The following is a 17,640-nucleotide window of genomic DNA, read 5'->3' as shown; positions in this document are numbered from 1 at the left end:
TAATTAATGCGGAGCAAGTAGACACATATGAAAAATAATACAGAAGATTTTAAGTGAACGAGTGTATTGTAAATTTATTTCAATGACCAAAGTCAGATTACTTCTTGAGTGCTGCTTGTTGTATATTTTATTTAGGTGTCAAATAGGTTTTTGTTTGCATTGGGGAATAAGTGTCAGTAACTGGCATATTTGATACAAAGATGCGCAAAGAAAATAAAATTCATTTTATTTATTCATCATTTATTAAGAAACGCAGGTGTTTTCTGTGTTATAGGCCACTTTTAAGGGAATCTCGGTGTCACAATTGTTAATGTGATAGGTCTTCTCTGAGTCTGATTTTCTGTATGTTATCCAGATATTCAAAATAATTGTTTTTTCTCTCATTTATGCCGTTTAGCAGAGGTGTCGGCTTCTATTCCGCTAAATATGCAAAGAGAAAATACGTTTATCTCCCCTAAGTGTAATAAAATTACTAAAAAGTTATACAAACAGATATAGAACATGCCTATGCCACGTTTAAGACTGGGTTGCTGCTTTACATTGCTTAGAGGCGTTATCTTCTATTACATACTATAGGTATGTCATTTGTGTGAGCACGTTTAATAATAGGCGTAAAGGCTAAATATTAACAGGGAAGTAAAATTTCACATTCATAAATGAACAATCCAATCTAATAAACGTACAAAAGAATGTAGGCCTGTTGGAATTTTGAGGTTCTGGGCTTCCCGGTTTAGGAAAGGATGAAAAACTGTTGTCAATTGAATGTATTAATTTATTACGTATTTTGGACAGAGCTCTCTCGTGAGAGAGAGCTCTGTGCTGACGTCAAATGAAACCTTCCAGCAGGGATAGGATAGTACTATGACGTCACGTACCAAACTAGATCACAATCTGTATTTAAGAGACAACCGCGTATGGACGAGCAGAACAAACAACGCTACTTGAGAAATGGAAATGTTAGAGTTATTTCAAAATGGGTACCATCAAATCAAAATGTGATGAGAAGTTAGTGTCTCGTGACGTGAAGAAAATTGAACAGGTACAACCAGTGGCTGAACTTGATGTCATGGATGACTATCTTTTACTCAGAAAACGTGGATACAACGTTATTAGTAATATAGGTGAAGGGTCATTTTCCAAAGTAAAGTCTGCTTACTCAGAGCGTCACAAGAAAAATGTTGCTGTAAAGATAATCAACAGAAGAAAGGCTTCCATGAACTTTCTGGAAAAGTTCTTGCCACGAGAACTGGACATCCTCCCATCCCTCAACCATCGCCACATAGTGAAGACCTACGAAATCTTTGAAACCGCAGAGGGCAAAGTGTACATGGTGCTGGAGCTCGGTGTGCACGGGAACCTTCTGGAGTTCATCAAGAACCGCGGAGCCCTACCGGACCACCTGAGTAGAAAACTCTTTCGGCAACTCTCGCTCGCGGTCAAATTTGCCCACGAGCTGGACATCGCTCACAGGGACCTGAAGTGCGAGAATCTGCTCCTGGACAAGGACTTCAACCTCAAGGTTTCCGACTTCGGTTTCAGCAAAAGGATCGCCTACGATGACAACGGAAAGGTTATCCTGAGCAAAACCTTCTGCGGGTCGCTCGCCTACGCACCTCCCGAGATCCTGCAGCACCAACCCTACAACCCAAAGGTATACGACGTCTGGAGCATGGGCGTCATTCTGTACACCATGGCGTTTGGAACAATGCCATTCGACGAGTCAAACTTGAGGAAAATGCTTGAAATTCAAAAGGAGCACCGCTACCAGTTCCCTTCGAATTCCGTGGCCCCCGAGTGCAAAAACCTGATCCACCGCATGCTGCACCCTGACGTGCAGAGGAGGATATACATTGCGACCATTGTCGAACACCCATGGCTGCAGGAGAGAGGCAAACTGCAAGACGGCGTCGCAAATCAGCGAGAGGAGCCGTCAACCAGCTCAGGCTCCGGCAATACAACAACGGGGGGAAAGCCGGCGAATTCACAGAAAGGATAACAGAGCTATAAAGCACCCTCCAACAGGTAAAGTGGGACACTAAGAGTTTCCGATGTCAGTTGAGTCTTCGAAATGTAAAACCCTATTGCTCACCTGAGGTGACGTAGGGCCATCTACTGAAAGGGAGAAGGTCTCCTCTCTCAAGATGATTTAGTGAATAGTTTAATGGAATCCCAAATACACTACATGACCAAAAGTATGTGGAAAGCCTGACATCCAACATCTCATCTGACATTATGGGCATTAATATGAAGTTGGTCCACCCTTTGTTGCTATAACAACCACTCTTCCAGGAAGGCGTTATACTAGATGCTGGAGAATTTCTGCAGGGATTGGTTTCCATTCAGCCAGAAGAGCATTAGTGAGGTTGGGCACTGATTGGGCAATTAGGCCTGGCTCAGAGTCACGCTTCCCAATTGATCCCCAAGGTGTTGGATGGGGTTGAGGTCAGGGCTCTGTGCAGGCCAGTCAAGTTCTTCCATACCAATCTCGACTAAACATTTTCTATATGGACCTCACTATGTGCCCGGGGGAATTGTTATGTTTAGGCAATAAAGGGCCTTCCCCAAACTACTGCCACAAAATTGGAAGCACAGAACTATCTAGAATGTCACTACAATGAGATTTGGCTTCACTAGAACTAAGGGGCCTAGCCCAAACCATGAGAACAGCCCCAGACCAGGGGGTGTCCAGATACCTTTGGTCCTGTAGTGTATGTAATGACAAGATGCCTGTTTTTTCCTGTTAATTTCATATTGTGCTATTAAGTGGGTTTGACACTTCAGAATGTGCCATTCCAGTTCTGTTTTGAGCACGTCAAGTTCTGAGTTACACCTTCCCTAATGCTCTTTGGTATTGCTATAAATGGTCCAATATCCGTTATCTTATTTAAAGAATACCAGGAAGATGAGTACAATGCATTAAAATGTCTCTGTTCTGCTTTAAGGTTTCTGGGTGATTTGAATCTTCAACCGGGCTCTACAGAGGAAGGGACCTTTGTGCCATTTTCTTCTGCATCTATGATGGAAAATTAACGTTTCAATCTAAACAAAAATAAACTTGTTTTGCAGACGCCCATAAGCAGAAACACCTCTGTAAACATGCTTTTGACAGGTTGTACGTTTATTTCCTGACTGAAGACATTCAGGTAAAGTACCCCTAACCCTAACTCTACCTCACCCAGAGGTGCACAAGTGCCAACCACTGCTCTTAGTTATTGAATTTGCTCAATATTTTACCTGATCTGACACTTATATGAAACTATATTATCTACAGTTACAGATTGTCTTGACATGTATCCTAAGAGGCCACACAGTACTACAGGAGAGCCAGTAACTATTTTACACCCTAGACCCAACACGCAAGAGAGATGAGTAATACAAGTTGGAGCTAGCTCTGACAGGAACAGACCTAGCTCCGATTGATGACACCCGGTACCCTGGGTCCTGTTGCCTAAGTAGTTTGGGAAGAAATTATGTTGTGCTGACCCTAGGATCTGTGTTTAACTGATGCTGAAGGTTGTGAGACAGGAGATCTTTTCAGCTCAGGCAACTCACATCAGTTATACAATACCTGTGCATCTTGACACACAATCTGAGCCCAGAAGATGCTTTGGTTCAGGTGCTGCACAGATCAACAGATATACACCAAATGGATTGGACAGCCCAATCATCAGTGCCCAGCCTTATACACAGAACTGTGGAGAACTTACTGGAAGCACAGGCGGGGAAAAAAGCAAGAGACTTTTGGAAAAATATTACAGACTTTAATATTCTTCTATGTCGATCATTTTAAGGACATCAGGCCTCATTCACAAAAATTTTGTTCTTAAAAATGTTCCTAGGAAAAACCAATATGAGATTCATAACACATGTGCTGACCTGTTTTTGTGCATATCCCAGGTGTATGAGATGATGAATGCAGAACATTTTATGTGTAATACTGTTCATGTGATTATCATAAGAAAACAGCCATGAACAAATACAGATAAGAAAGAAATGATGAATTCCGAAATGTTCTTGGAAACACACTTTACGATCAAATGTGATCGTACACGTTTTGTGAATTAGGCCCAATGTGTTTCATCAGTGAAACAAAAATCAAACAAACACCACATAGTTGCTGTACAAAAGGTCTCAATTCTTTATCATAATCCTGGCAATCCTGTTGAACCACAGGACCCAGCAGCGTCTGCTGGGTTGAGGTGGTTTCTCCCTTGGGATACATATCACAGCTCCAAAACGCAGTCTTCAAAGTAAGCTGTAACACAGTCTGTGCTGTTTCCCTAGCAGTGCAGTCAGGTCCATGTCGCACACGCAGAGCTGCGCATACGGGGTAGATCTGCACAATCAGGTCAGCAGTCGCGGGCCACTGGCAGTGTCGCCCCCTTTCCTCAGGCCCTCAAACTTTCCACATGTCCATGAGTCTGTGTTTGCGTGTGTGTGTACGTATTCAGGTTTCTGTTTTTATAACACTATGTGTGCTTGTCCCGTGCACACGTGCGTACACACGCACGCGCACGTACAGAAAGCCGCGGAACGTGAAAATAAGAGCCCCCCCCAAACAGGAAGTGCTCAGAGAGGCCTGGCAGCAGGTAAAGGGGGGTGCTGGATATCGGGGGGGTTCAGAAGAAATCGGCAGCCTTGCGGCGTTTGGGCAGCTGCAGGAGGTCGTCCGTGATGGAGGCGGGGTCCTGGGACACGGGGGTCCCGGCGGAGCGGGGTGTGGGGGTGCCCGTGGGCGTGCTGACCCCCCCGAGCGGCGTTTTGGAGCCTCCGTGGGCAGGGGAGGGGGTGTAGCTGGCCCTCAGCGCTTTGTCCGTGTACTTGCTGGAAGAGCGGTTCACCATCTTCTGCAGGGCGGGGGTAAGGGCGGGGCTTAGGCCCTTGGGGGTCAGACTGTGGAAAGGGGGGGGGGGGGGTCAGTATCAGTGGCCACACACTACATCTTTAAAGACATATATTTATAAGTACAATTAACAAATATCCTACTGCAAAGCAAAAATTTTTAAAAATAAATGATTGCTATTAAGGCTTGAAGGAAGAAGACATTACAAAAGTCTAAATATAGTTCAGGTGCTTATATACATTATATTTCATTATTTTATTATAAATTTATATGTATTTATATTACATATATTTTATATTTATATTTAGCATTAGGCCTTAACATGGATGAGCATTCATTCCCAGCACACTTATCACGTAAGCAACAAAGGCATGGAGACTGAAGTGAACTGGTCACCTGTGTGAATATATTTGAAGACTGATCACAGAAATGCTACCTGAACATACAGTTACAGGTAACGCGCAGAAATGCAACCTGACCAGGTTCACAGGTAACACGCAGGTATTGCGACTCACCTGGCCAGGTTCTCGGTGACCTTGCGTAGCGCCTCTTGTTTCTTGGCACGGTTTTTGGCCGCTGCCTCATTGGCCATTTTCAGACCCAACCTCTCTCTGCGGCCTGGCTCGGGAATCTGCCACACACACACAAACACACACAGAGCCACTTAAAAAAATGCATATAATATATATATATATACAGGTTTAGCCAACAAGCAGAGATGATGCTTCGATGCTTATTATTATTGGTTGTGGTGGTGAAGTCATCACCACCACAACCAATAATAGTAAATGCATAAACCTGCAATATAGTATTAAGAGAAAGTGGAAGATTGAGGATTTAGCAAGTAGCAAATGGGATTGCTAGGACAGTCTGAGCTGTAGCATAGGACAGGCTAGTAAAGCCATGATATTCAGCGCTAGTTCAGCTAAGGTGCAAACAGGCATGTCATCAGTCTGGAGTGGACAAAGGGCAGTGTCTCTGCTCTCCTTCCTGTTCTGAGGAGCTCATTCGATCACTGGGGTGCCAGAGCGCACAAGAGAGGTGACTGAGAGAGTATGGCCCCCTTACGGGATGGGGGCGGCCAGGCACCTCCCTGAAAATAAAGATCACCTTGAAGGAGGGGCCGTGGCTGCGTTCCGTGTAGGGCGAGTCCGAGCCGTCCAGACGGAACGGGGTGCTCTCGATTTCACCCCACGTCATCAGGGGCGACTCCGCCACACCTGGGGGACACAGAGCCGTTTTAAAATGTCCATTTTAGGCCTTTAACAGATGCTGTAATCCAGTGTGACTACGACAGCTTACATTCTCTTATATGCAATCCATTCATACAGCCGGATAAGATGGATATTTTACTGAAGCAGTTCAGATTGAGGGCTTTGCTCAGTGCTACTGCCCCTCCTGGGAACTGAACCTACAGTATTTAGTGCTGCAAGCCCAGTTCTCTACAAACATACACATAACCCCTAATCCTGTGTGTGTGTGTGTGTGTGAGAGAGAGAGAGAGAGAGAGAGAGAGAGAGAGAGAGACAGATAGAGAGAGAGAGAGACAGAGAGAGAGAGAGAGACTGCATGTGTGTGGGTCCAAGGCCCCAGAATCTCAAGACACTGACGCATTCACCCTGTGAGAGGCTGGAAGAGGTGCTTACCGGGAGCAGGAGAGGGGGTTCCCTCGAACCCGTATCCATTAACTTTGGGGGAATCGTGTGCAGTCAGCTCTTTCCCATCTGGACCCACTTTCCCCTGTTTAAACTGAAAGACAGAGAAGAACGTTCACCTGTGAGAGGTTTGTTCACCTGTGTAAGGGTGTGATTACCTGTGTGTGAGGTATGTTTACCTGTATGGGCTGTATTCACCTTTGTGAAGCGTGTTTACTGTGCAATGTATGCTTACCTGTGTGTAGTGCGTTTCCCTGTGTAAAGTGTGCTTACTGTGCAATGTATGCTTACCTGTGTGTAGTGCGTTTCCTTGTGTAAAGTGTGTTTACTGTGCATGTTGCTACTGTGGTGCGTTTCCTGCTAAGTGTGCTAAGCGTGTAAATGTGCTTACTGTGATGAGGGCTGCTTGCTGAAGTAGACTTGTGAGGCTTGCTAAAGGTTCCTTGGAAACGTGTGTTCTTATGAAGCACGTCCCGCGGCTTCTTAAACACCGCCTCCTCGTCTTTCACACCTTCAGTTAAAATCACACAGAGACCACGCCCCATTACACTCTGCCACCATTCTAACACTGTAGTACACGAGTACACTCACCCTCAGGGTAGTACAGGGACACACTCACCCTCAGGGTAGTACAGGGTCACACTCACCCTCAGGGTAGTACAGGAGTACACTCACCCTCAGGGTAGTACAGGGACACACTCACCCTCAGGGTAGTACAGGGACACACTCACCCTCAGGGTAGTACAGGGAGACACTCACCCTCAGGGTAGTACAGGGAGACACTCACCCTCAGGGTAGTACAGGGTCACAATCACCCTCAGGATAGTACAGGGACACACTCACCCTCAGGGTAGTACAGGGACACACTCACCCTCAGGGTAGTACAGGGACACACTCACCCTCAGGGTGAGTACAGGGACGCAGGCCATCACCCTCAGGGTAGTACAGGGACACACTCACACTCAAGGGTGTACAGTGAGACACTCACCCTCAGGTATACAGGAGACACTCACTCAGGGTAGTACAGGTCACAATCACCCTCAGGATAGTACAGGGACACAATCACCCTCAGGATAGTACAGGGACACACTCACCCTCAGGGTAGTACAGGGACACACTCACCCTCAGGGTAGTACATCAGGGCATTCTTTGCCTTGTACTCCCAGGTCTCGACTCCAGCCTTCCCCGCCTCCAGGGCCTGCTGCTCAGAGGACGGCAGGGCCATCAGCTCCTGGTGCCGCTGCAGGAACAGATCACACAGTTACTCTTCACACTGCTAACCTGCACACATAAAACAGAGTCAATCAAATCAATCAGCAGTTGGAATAAGCCTGTCTCGTTAAAGGTCTTTCAGTAAATTATTATAGCTGTACAGTACAGAGTCTCACGTCACTGCAGCTAAGGTTGTAGTTTTAGGAATTCTGCACAATGTGTTCATTTGCACACTACACTAATCTGCACAACGAGCTAACTTGTACACTATACTGATCTGCACAATGTGCTAACTTGTACACTGTGCTGCCCTGTACACAACACAAAGCTGCATACTATGCTAATCTGCACACTGCAATAACCTGTGCACTGTGTGCATACATGCGTGTGTGTGTGTGTGTGTGTGTATGAGCGTGCGCGAGTGTAGTATGTGTTTGTGTGCACATGTGTGTACATGCGTAGATATGTGTGTGTGTACATGTGTCTGTGTGTGCGTGCATGCCTGTGTGTGTATATGTATACGGAAGTGCGCAGTACCTGATTGTATTCTGCCTCCGCCTCGTACAGCCAGGCATGTCTGACTTTCTCCTTGTCATCAGCGAGCTCCATTATCTGCTCAAACGAAGCGTTGTCCTCACTGGTGGTTTTAGCCAGGAACTTATCCAGGGAAGGGAGGGGCTTCTCTTCCTCCTCTCCTTTCCCTACAAACAACAGGACAAGCCTAATCAGGGCTGAACCCACAGACTGCAATGTCCCATGCCTTTCCAGGAACAAACATGCAGATTCTGAGCCTAATAACAGATTAGCGATGTCATGGTTCAGCAGTGGGGTTTCATGAATCTGTGTTTGCGTGTGAGTGCATGTGCATGTGTGTGTGTGTGTGTGTGTAGCAGATTTACCTTCCTCCCCACTCCTCGCTTTCAGCTTCCCATGCATGGAAGTAGGAGAACCCGGGCGACCCTCAGGGGTTTCAAACGTAGCCGGAGACACATCTAAACACATCAACACAGAATTGGATCAGTGTCACATCTAAACCACATCAACACAGAACTGGATCAGTGTCTCATCTAAACACATCAACACAGAACTGGATCAGTGTCTCATCTAAACCACATCAACACAGAACTGGATCAATCACATCTAAACCACATCAACACAGAACTGGATCAGTCTCATGTAAACCACATCAACAAAGAACTGGATCAGTCACATCGAAACCACATCTACACAGAACTGGATCAGTCACATCTAAACCACATCTAAACAGAACTGGATCAGTCACATCTAAACCACATCTACACAGAACTGGATCAGTGTCTCATCTAAACCACATCAACACAGAACTGCATCAGTCACATCTAATTCACATCAACACAGCCAGGCCAGGAGGCTTTCAACCTTTTCTGATCCAAGGACCCCCACCCATTTCAGACCCTGACAGTTACCATACAAAACTGTCTAAAAAATGGCAAAAATCATGGAATACATGAAACCCACGACTTCAGTGACAAAAATAGCCATAGTCAAGATATACTGACTATTCAGCGAGCAACAGAATCACTAATTTTATCCAAAATGCATTTTATAAGTGCATTTCTACAAAACAGCCACAAGGTGGAAGTCTAAGGCCAATGCCAGCACATCGGCAAACAAACAATGTTAATTGTTAATTCATTCTAAATGTCAGTGTTCAAATTAAAAGTGACATACCTATATGATTACAATATAGGTAAATTTATATAATTAGTAGGGCCATCCTCGATTTCTCACATGGCAATTCAGTCCTCTACCACTTAGAGGTCGCAATAGCCTCTTTGTCGAGGCACTACTCAAACAATTACCCCATTTGCAGCACATCAATCATCTAAGTGGATAAAGTAATCGGCACTAATTAAGCACTTGCAATGACTGATGGCAATGCTTACAAGTGACACGTTATATTCAGTTTGATTACTTTCTACCGTGGTTTTGCCAGAGTAAAAAAAAATGGCAGAACGAAGCCTAACTAATACCAAGGAACACAACAGTGTTCCAGTGACTGTGCCACTTGGCCCCCTAATAAAACCAGGGAACACGACAGGGTGCCTTGCACCTTTGTCCCCGGCCCCGGCCCCCCCGATGATGCGTGTAAGAACCCGCTACTCACAGGGCGCGGTGGAGCGCGGGGTGGACTTGCTGAGGGAGGAGCCATATTTTATGGCGATCTCCCTCATCTTCTCCAGGTCTCCGTTCTCCTCCGCCTCCAGGTAGTCCTTCTGCGCCCGAAGCTTGGTCACGTCCGGGAAGAAATCCCTCTGAATGATCTTCTCTAAACTCTGAGCACAATGACACACAGAACACAGTAAGCTCACACGCACACAGGCAAAGGCTGAACATGCTTTCACTGATTACCCAAAAATATCCTCTCTCACAGATCACTTAAAGACACTGAGAATCATGTTGTGAAATTGTGGGTGCATCAAAATGAAGACAGTAAATATAATCTCATGGTTCCAAAACAGAGTGATGGAGAGAAAGTGTGGGCATACAGTCTTAAATTTCCATTTAGGGTGTTTTCACATATACAAACCTTTTGTTTATTCATACAAAATTCAATTTTTTTCAGGTGAACCAGCTGCAAATCAACTTGGTCCTTTTTGTTTTCAGAGAGTAAGAGGGCTCAGCTCTCTTTGCGGTCCACTTAAGTAAGCACTGATGAGATCTCAGTGGTTTGAACCACTTGTTCACTTGTTCAAACCACTGCTCTTTAAGAACTCAGATGCTGCCATTGTAACAATGGATTATGGGTAATTTTATTCAAGATGACATCTGCGGATGTGTTTGTCATTTGGTTACGCTACTGAGAGCCAATGAGAAGCAGAGAAAGGGCAGCTGGAACTGAAGTGAACCCCACCAGCTCATGCCCGTCGACACACGTGTGACACTTCAGAGAGCAGCAGCTGAAATTACTGCAGACTGAGTAGAGCCAGAATGTGTGTACAGTGGGCTTTTGGCAGACTAAAGGGATGACAGTGTTACAGGTTGACAGTGTAAAAGGTTGTTCTCATGAGAAACGATCACTATGTCAAGACAACGAATGATGCAGTAGCTGCTAGCTGTATATCACATAACTAGTGTGAGAGCAGAGGGCAAGAGCTGCAGTCACCTTTTTTGTTAAATTTGTCAGATGAAGAGGTGGACACAAATGACCAAGAACTAGCCCCTGAATACATGACCGGGCATGACATTCACACAATATATTAACCAAATATGAAAACATACTTTAAATTAATTTCATTTCTGCTAAAAGAAATCTTTATTTCATGAAAAGGGTGGAAAAACTTGCATGAAGTAAGAAAATATAAATTGAATGGAATCTACTATTTGTTTTGTTTCTTGTGTTGAAATAAAGGAAAGGGAAGACTGAACTCAATGTCATGTCATTTATTACTGTTGTTTTATTTTAGTACAGTTGAAAATGACTTGTAAACAGGAGGGTCTCCTTGTTTCAGAAAAAAACAGCAACAAAGTATTTAGGCAAACGGAACATCTGCCACAAAAAATATGGGCATCTAATATAAAAAAATAAAGTGCTTTTTGTACAAGTGGAAAAATGATAGCCATCAAACAAATGTAGTACTATCTACATTTTAACGTAAAATATTACATTTCTGTGGTATTGTTACGGGTAGAAAAATAGTGCAACTTCGACATCCAAACCAAAATCTTTCTTTACCTGAAAATGATTTGATTGTGTACATCAACACTGTGAATGATACCATCTGTTAAACAAGCTGGAAAGCAGCATCAAGCACCCTTGTCCCGCAAAAAGTAATTGCAAACTACACTGTCTTTTAACACAAATGTTCAACGTTCTTATCACTTAACAAAAAGCATTGTAATGCTATGTACACGAAATTAGTGCAAATTTTAAACTTTAAACAAGATTTAATTGTATCAGAAAAGCATTTGTACTTTGTGTACTATATTTTGCAGATGTGATCAGGTGTGAAACAAGTCACAATGCAATATTTACCAATAAATTAACAACCAAAAGCTGGAAATAAAGGAAACTGAACCGAAATATGAAACTGTTTCTTTTTTTTTTTTTGAAAAATATGAAACTGTCGTTCGCGGTCTGGTGGAGTTCTCTGACGTATTTGTTCTTAGTGACTGTAGCAAAAGATATCAGAACTGTAATACCTACAGTAGTTATAAAACGGTTCCATAAGGACATTTTAAACGGCAGTCTAGAATCTTGTAATATTGTGATAAAAACCCACTGGATAAACTGCGTAGCGGCGGATAATATTATGCTACGCTAGTGGAGTGTAGTTGTTGCTACTGTTTGTGAGCAGGAGCATATGAAGCTGTAGCCAACTCACCTCAATATAAGTTTCTTCGTCGAGGATCTTTCTTTTAGTCGTTTTTACATCTTCATTCGGTGGCTTGTGTAGTTCGAGTGCAGTGTCAGATCTGGCTGTAACAAGCGGCCCAGACACCGTAGGGGTATTTTTGATAGCCTGCATTGTTGCGATGTAGTCCTAGGCTACTCTGGTTAGACCACGCTAGCGTGTTAGCTAGCTAACAGGGCGTTTATTATTCCAGTATTTATTTCACGGTCGCGACTTTGAAAAAGAAAACAATTACTGGTGTTAATTATTATATAAATACACAGATTTAAAAGAATGTCTTCCTACATCACAACATAAATTTAACCAAAACAAAAAATCGTACACCTTATTTTCAGTTGTTTTTCTGCGTAGACGTCCGGAACCTCGAGATGGTAAACGTAAATGTTTCGCAGTCAGTGACGCAAAACGGAAATTGGGCAGCGGAAAAGGAGGGGTGTGTGGGACTTGCAGTCATACAGTTAACACCTCGAATGGTGAAATCGAGAAATCGAGATTCTTGTTTGTTCGATATAATATTACACTTTCCGTTGAATGCGTGTAGTATTTTATGAGAATCATTAAGGATTATCTGTAATAAATGCAATTATAACAATGTTTTAATCATACTATTCAGTTATTTCCGTAGACAAATCTCATGTAGCCTAGAGGTTTCAGTCTGTATTTTCCAGAACTTTCCAGCATCCCAAATCGCCCACGCCAAGTGCAATCCTCTTCTGTCGTCTCCACTTGGCCCTGCGGTTCTTAAACCATACCTAAAGGGGAATGGCAATTTGGGCTTTAAATTTTCTTTTCTAACGTATAGGGACATTATAAATCAGAGAAAATGTTCTGAAGCTCTTTACCTCCACTCTCTCCTCGCGCAGATGGGTACGGAGGGCAAGCTGCTCTCGCGCTGTGACATCAGGGTACTGGTTCTGGAGGAACAGCTCCTCCAGCGCGTGCAACTGCTCCTCCGTGAAGATGGTGCGGTGACGTCGGGTGCGCCTCTGGATCTGGTTGAAAAGGAATTCTTCGGTGTGGCTGCCGTGAGTCTCCCCCGGCCCAGGCGAATCGGGGAACAGCCCACCGCACCACAAATACCGACTGGCTGAAAAAGAAAGAACGAACGGAAGAATACCAATAAAAAATGAATGCATAGGGTAGCCAGAACTATATATTCACAACAAGATAATCTTTCCCATAATATCCCAGTACTTAAATAAAAAATAGATTTTTATATTGATGGTGAGATAAAATGTATAATTGTTGATTGTATTAAATAATCTCATTTTCAATAGACCACTTTTCCCTTCATTAATCCCAATGATCTCAAAGTTGATTTTTACACATTGTGCTACACAAAACAAAGACAAACCAACTGACTGAAAATTTACTGTCAAACATAAGTGGCTAGAAAAACAGATTTCAGTCCAACATCAAAAACAGAGAGAAACTGAAAAAAAGAGGAAGTAAGAGATGTCAAGAAAGAGAGAGTTTGGGAAAGGAATGAAGGGAGTAAAGCGAGAGGGAGAGAGTATAAGAGAAAATGAGCAAGAGAAGGTAGCGAGAAACATGGAAGAAGAGTGATAATGAGAGGTAGGGAGCAAAGCGAGAGAAAGACAGAAACACAGTGTAGGGAGTTGGGGAAAGGAATGAGAGATGAAAGGAAAGTTTGTGACTCACCTGAGGCAGGTGGAGGTGCTATATCTGGCTTGAGGGGGTCCCCACAACGCAAGCAGTAGCAGCAGCACAGACAGGGCGGGTCCAGGGCGTCTGTCGGGGTCACCGGTGGGAGAGCCTCCAAGGGCACCTCAGCATGAGACTCCCCCCCAGCATCCTCCCTCAGCCCCCCGGTCTGTGGGAACCCGCCCAGGATGTCTTCGATGCTGAAGGAGAACTTCCTCCTCTCTGTCTGACTCCTTTCTTCCATGACCTCTTCTGTCCTGTTCACTCCCTCACAACAACAACAACAACAACAACAACAAAAACTAAAAAAACCTCCAAAACTGGATCCCGGCAGAGCAGTGTGACCCGCGGCAGAACGTGACTTCCTGTGGAGGGAATTCACCACCGAGCACGGCGTGCTGTTACCTCTGGCACTGCACCGGCGCTCAGCACGAGGCCGGACCCATCCTCGCTCCACGTCCGCGTCCCGTTCTTACTCAAACAGCCAGCTCCGGGCTTCTTATAAGTAAAGATGGAAAAAAAATGATAATCCCCCTATAGTCTGGAAAAATATAAAGAGGTTGAAAGTAAATTCCAGCTAATCTGGGTGGTTTTGTGGAGGGGTTAGAGAGGATGTGAGATTGGACTAATCTCGCCTCATTGCTTTTCCAAAAAGGAAATCTGATTTCGCTCTCCTAAATGAGGATAGGGGAGTGCTAAGATCCTCATTGTGGTGGTTTTAGAGAGGGAAAGATTGCGCGGTATTAGAGGGGTGGACTTGGGGATGAACCCTGGTGATTTTCAGGTGCTGGCTGGGTTTACACAGTGGGTTTATCGGCGCATGGCAGTCGCTCGTTTGGGAGGGAGGGATTAGGTTTCGGTCCGCTCTCATTCGCGAGCCGAAAACGATCAGCTCTCTCTCACCGGCGCCTTTCCCCCTCGTTGCTACGGCGCGTTCTAAAACGCTTGTTTTTATTTTGCAGTTTCAGCACAAACTTGTCATGAAGCAATTACCCACATGGTTAAAAGGGACAGTTCACTTTCAGAGGTTTTTGATGTTATTCCAAGTTCTACTGTACTGTATGTTTTCATTTGGCAATGAGAGGTATTATGTATATTCACAGACATTTTATATGCCTGACTAACAATGGCTGGTATAGGGGAAAACACAGGTTTGTGGTTAAAAGCAATAAATAAATAAAAATAGAAAATACGTAGAAAAGCACCTTGTACAGCAACACAGCTGCATGCCTCCAGCCATGTGTTTCCTTTGGAAGTGATGTGCTGGGAGACAGTCTTGCTGTGTGTGTGCGTGTGTGTATGTGTGTGAGATAGAGAGTGAGAGAGCAAGTGTGTGTGTGTGTGTGTGGGGAGACTTTAATTGTGAAACTTGAGACACAAGGTCCTTATCAACGAAGTGCAGTCATTCTGTCAGACTTCTCACCTTCTCATACCCTCAGACCTGGCTACTGCAAGCTAACGCCATTTCAGATCGTATTTATTCTTCATCAAATCCTTTGATTTCATATGAGGTAATACACCGCTTTTTTATCAAAGAATTAATGGATTTTCAAAATCTATCTTAAGCTCTACAGATAAAGGGGTTGAGAAAACAGATAACAATAAACATGTCCTTGTCCCATTCACTGAGATTTAATAGCCAGCAGATTGTTGACGTATAGTTTTTAAGGCTGAGAAGATGTTATCACCAGTCTTTGTGAGTTTCAAAGGCACAGGGCTTATCTTGTCTGTGTAGGTTCAAACGGTGGTAAATCCATTACAGGGGATTAATATGAGGTAATCCTCTCAGCTGTTCTTATTGAAAAGCATATTTGAGGTGTGAAGGCGTAAAATCCCCAGGATGGAGGAGAAACAGCCACAGAAACAGGGTCCATCCTTCCGTCTCTGAGGGGCTGCAGTGCCCGGTCCTCTGGGAGACCACCATGTATGGCTCTGGTAAATCACAGCAGTCTGAGCTCTTTCCATCTAAAGTAACAACAGCTCTGTACGATGCTGCATGACCTATATAAAAAATACATACATCCATCCAACATGCGGACAACATTTTAACAGAAAAATGTAGTAGTTAGAGAGCAGAGAGGGGAGGATAACAGATAGAGAAGGGATCATAGGTCAGAAACTGCCATGGCTGAGGATCAGACCCCTGCCAGCAGGGGTGAGTGGGCCCAAGAGACATGCACATTAACAAACTGGGCCACACATATTTCACAGTGTCATTTAGTCTAATGATTGATAAACACAAGTGAGTATAAAGATATTTATGTCTGTAATATTTACAGTAAACAGACTATGCCTTGCTGTCTGTACTGTGACTGTGTAGTTGTCTGTATTTCTGCACTTTCATTTCAGCATGTGTATATGTGTTGTCCTGTGAATATATGTAAGTGCATGTGTGTGTGAATGTAGAATAATCGTAGAATAGAAGTAGAATAATCAAATACACATGAACATAACCAAACATGCCCAAATTTGTTTGCAGATTTATTCAAGTTGCATTTAATTTTCCTGACCAGAAACTAAAATGGAAAACAATAAATACATTTGGTGGGTTGCAGTGTTATGGATGCCGTTATGACTAAGGTCACCAATTTCTCGAAAGCAAGTAAATCACAGGAATTTAAACTTCAGTTACAATCTCATCGGGTCCCTATAGGTGTTCACAATCATCGGACTATTCATACAATTAGTGGCTCTTTGTGACCCTCATAAAAGCAATTTGTTTTCCAAACACATGGAAACACATGGAGAGGAAGGAAAGTAAACATGGAAGGAGTGTGAAACAAAAAAATACGCAACTGAGTGCTTCAGTATCTGCCAGGTACACTGCACATGCATGCATCTAATACATGCTGCACAGTCTGCAATTCATCTGCACGGGCACACAAAACAACAATAGGTTGACACTTATATAATGATCCGCTGATTTGAGAGTGGAGAAATCAGTACACGAAGGAAATGTACAATTTACAAACAAAGAGACTGAGCAACTAAAATAATATCAAACACTGAATCAGCAGAAGCATGGTGCAGCCAAAATAATAAATAGCCAAAGTGACAAGAGGATATCAGTCGGAATCAGTTATCTGCTGACTATCCACACTCAGATCTGACTGATAAATACCCTGGAATGCAGAGAAACAATTTAGCCCCATCAAATAACATCATCAAAATGTATTGATCCCATTGTTAATCCACCTGGGAAATGAAGTAGGGCACCCTAAACAATGAAGTGTACTAATACCAGCACCAGGTTAAGCCGAACTTGGCAAACTTCCCTACCGATCGCCATTGGTGAGAAGATGGGCTATAATTTAGCCAAATTTGGTTTTTATGAATTTCATGAAAATGTTTGTATGGACTACATCCTATAGTCCGTGAGCCTGAATTACTTTTTCTTCAATAAGGTGCCCAGAGACACTGGCCTCTCGGTTGAACCATATTGACTGAGATCTTAAAGGCTCAGTAGACTCATAATTCATTAGAATTTCTCCAGATCCTTCAGAGTCTTTGGTCCCTGCTCATTGACTCTCCTCTTCAGCTCACCTCACAGGTTTTCAGTTGGGTTTAGGTCAGGGGACTGGGACAGCCTTTGCAAAAGCTTGATTCTGAGGTCAGTGAACCGTTTTTGTCCGTATTTGGATGTATGCTTTGGATCAGGGATGCACAACAAGGGCTGATCTGTTTCAGAATATTGAGGTGACTTCTCGTAATTATTTAATGAGCTCAGTCATATCTTGATCAGACATTTGTAGCCTATAAGCACCAGTGCCAGTCGCAGACTGCGAGTGTCTCCTAAAGATAGTGCTCAAGTAAATGAATGAAGCAGCATAGTTTATATAGCTGTCTGAAAACTAAAACTAAGCTAATTGGT

At 43.7% G+C, this 17,640-nt stretch overlaps 3 protein-coding genes across 3 annotated transcripts; 1 reads left to right on the top strand and 2 right to left on the bottom strand.

Annotated features, from left to right (window-relative positions):
* The first annotated feature begins 216 nt into the window (after positions 1 to 216).
* On the top strand, positions 217 to 3,099 carry tssk6 (testis-specific serine kinase 6). The gene is made up of 2 exons (XM_064307948.1): positions 217 to 2,022; positions 2,943 to 3,099. The coding sequence occupies exon 1, from the start codon at positions 974 to 976 to the stop codon at positions 1,994 to 1,996; it is 1,023 nt and encodes a 340-aa protein (XP_064164018.1). The 5' UTR covers positions 217 to 973; the 3' UTR covers positions 1,997 to 2,022; positions 2,943 to 3,099.
* Positions 3,100 to 3,739: 640 nt separating this feature from the next.
* Positions 3,740 to 12,554, bottom strand: ess2 (ess-2 splicing factor homolog). Its single transcript, XM_064307952.1, is given in 11 exon segments — positions 3,740 to 4,893; positions 5,359 to 5,474; positions 5,954 to 6,063; positions 6,490 to 6,592; positions 6,890 to 6,944; positions 6,946 to 7,009; positions 7,621 to 7,738; positions 8,248 to 8,411; positions 8,610 to 8,702; positions 9,857 to 10,025; positions 12,075 to 12,554. Coding segments are annotated over 11 exon segments (1,410 nt in total). The 5' UTR covers positions 12,219 to 12,554; the 3' UTR covers positions 3,740 to 4,619.
* Positions 12,555 to 12,754: 200 nt separating this feature from the next.
* On the bottom strand, positions 12,755 to 14,013 carry LOC135239925 (homeobox protein goosecoid-2). The gene is made up of 3 exons (XM_064308929.1): positions 13,767 to 14,013; positions 12,947 to 13,191; positions 12,755 to 12,856 (listed from the first exon to the last, which is right to left on the bottom strand). The coding sequence occupies exons 1-3, from the start codon at positions 14,011 to 14,013 to the stop codon at positions 12,755 to 12,757; spliced, it is 594 nt and encodes a 197-aa protein (XP_064164999.1).
* Between the last annotated feature and the right edge of the window lie 3,627 nt (positions 14,014 to 17,640).

Source organism: Anguilla rostrata, chromosome 14, assembly GCF_018555375.3.
Source record: "Anguilla rostrata isolate EN2019 chromosome 14, ASM1855537v3, whole genome shotgun sequence".
Classification (NCBI taxonomy): Eukaryota; Metazoa; Chordata; class Actinopteri; order Anguilliformes; family Anguillidae; genus Anguilla; species Anguilla rostrata.
The sequence above is the reverse complement of the archived record's forward strand: the minus strand, read 5'-3'. Positions and strand labels throughout refer to the sequence as shown.

Coding starts and splice junctions, on each gene's coding strand:
- tssk6 (XM_064307948.1), top strand. CDS start 974: ATGGGTACCATCAAATCAAAATGTGATGAGAAGTTAGTGTCTCGTGAC.
- LOC135239925 (XM_064308929.1), bottom strand. CDS start 14,013: ATGGAAGAAAGGAGTCAGACAGAGAGGAGGAAGTTCTCCTTCAGCATC. Junction 13,192..13,766: donor AGCACCTCCACCTGCCTCAG/GTGAGTCACAAA, acceptor TTTCTTTTTCAG/CCAGTCGGTATTTGTGGTGC. Junction 12,857..12,946: donor TGCGCGAGGAGAGAGTGGAG/GTAAAGAGCTTC, acceptor ATTCCCCTTTAG/GTATGGTTTAAGAACCGCAG.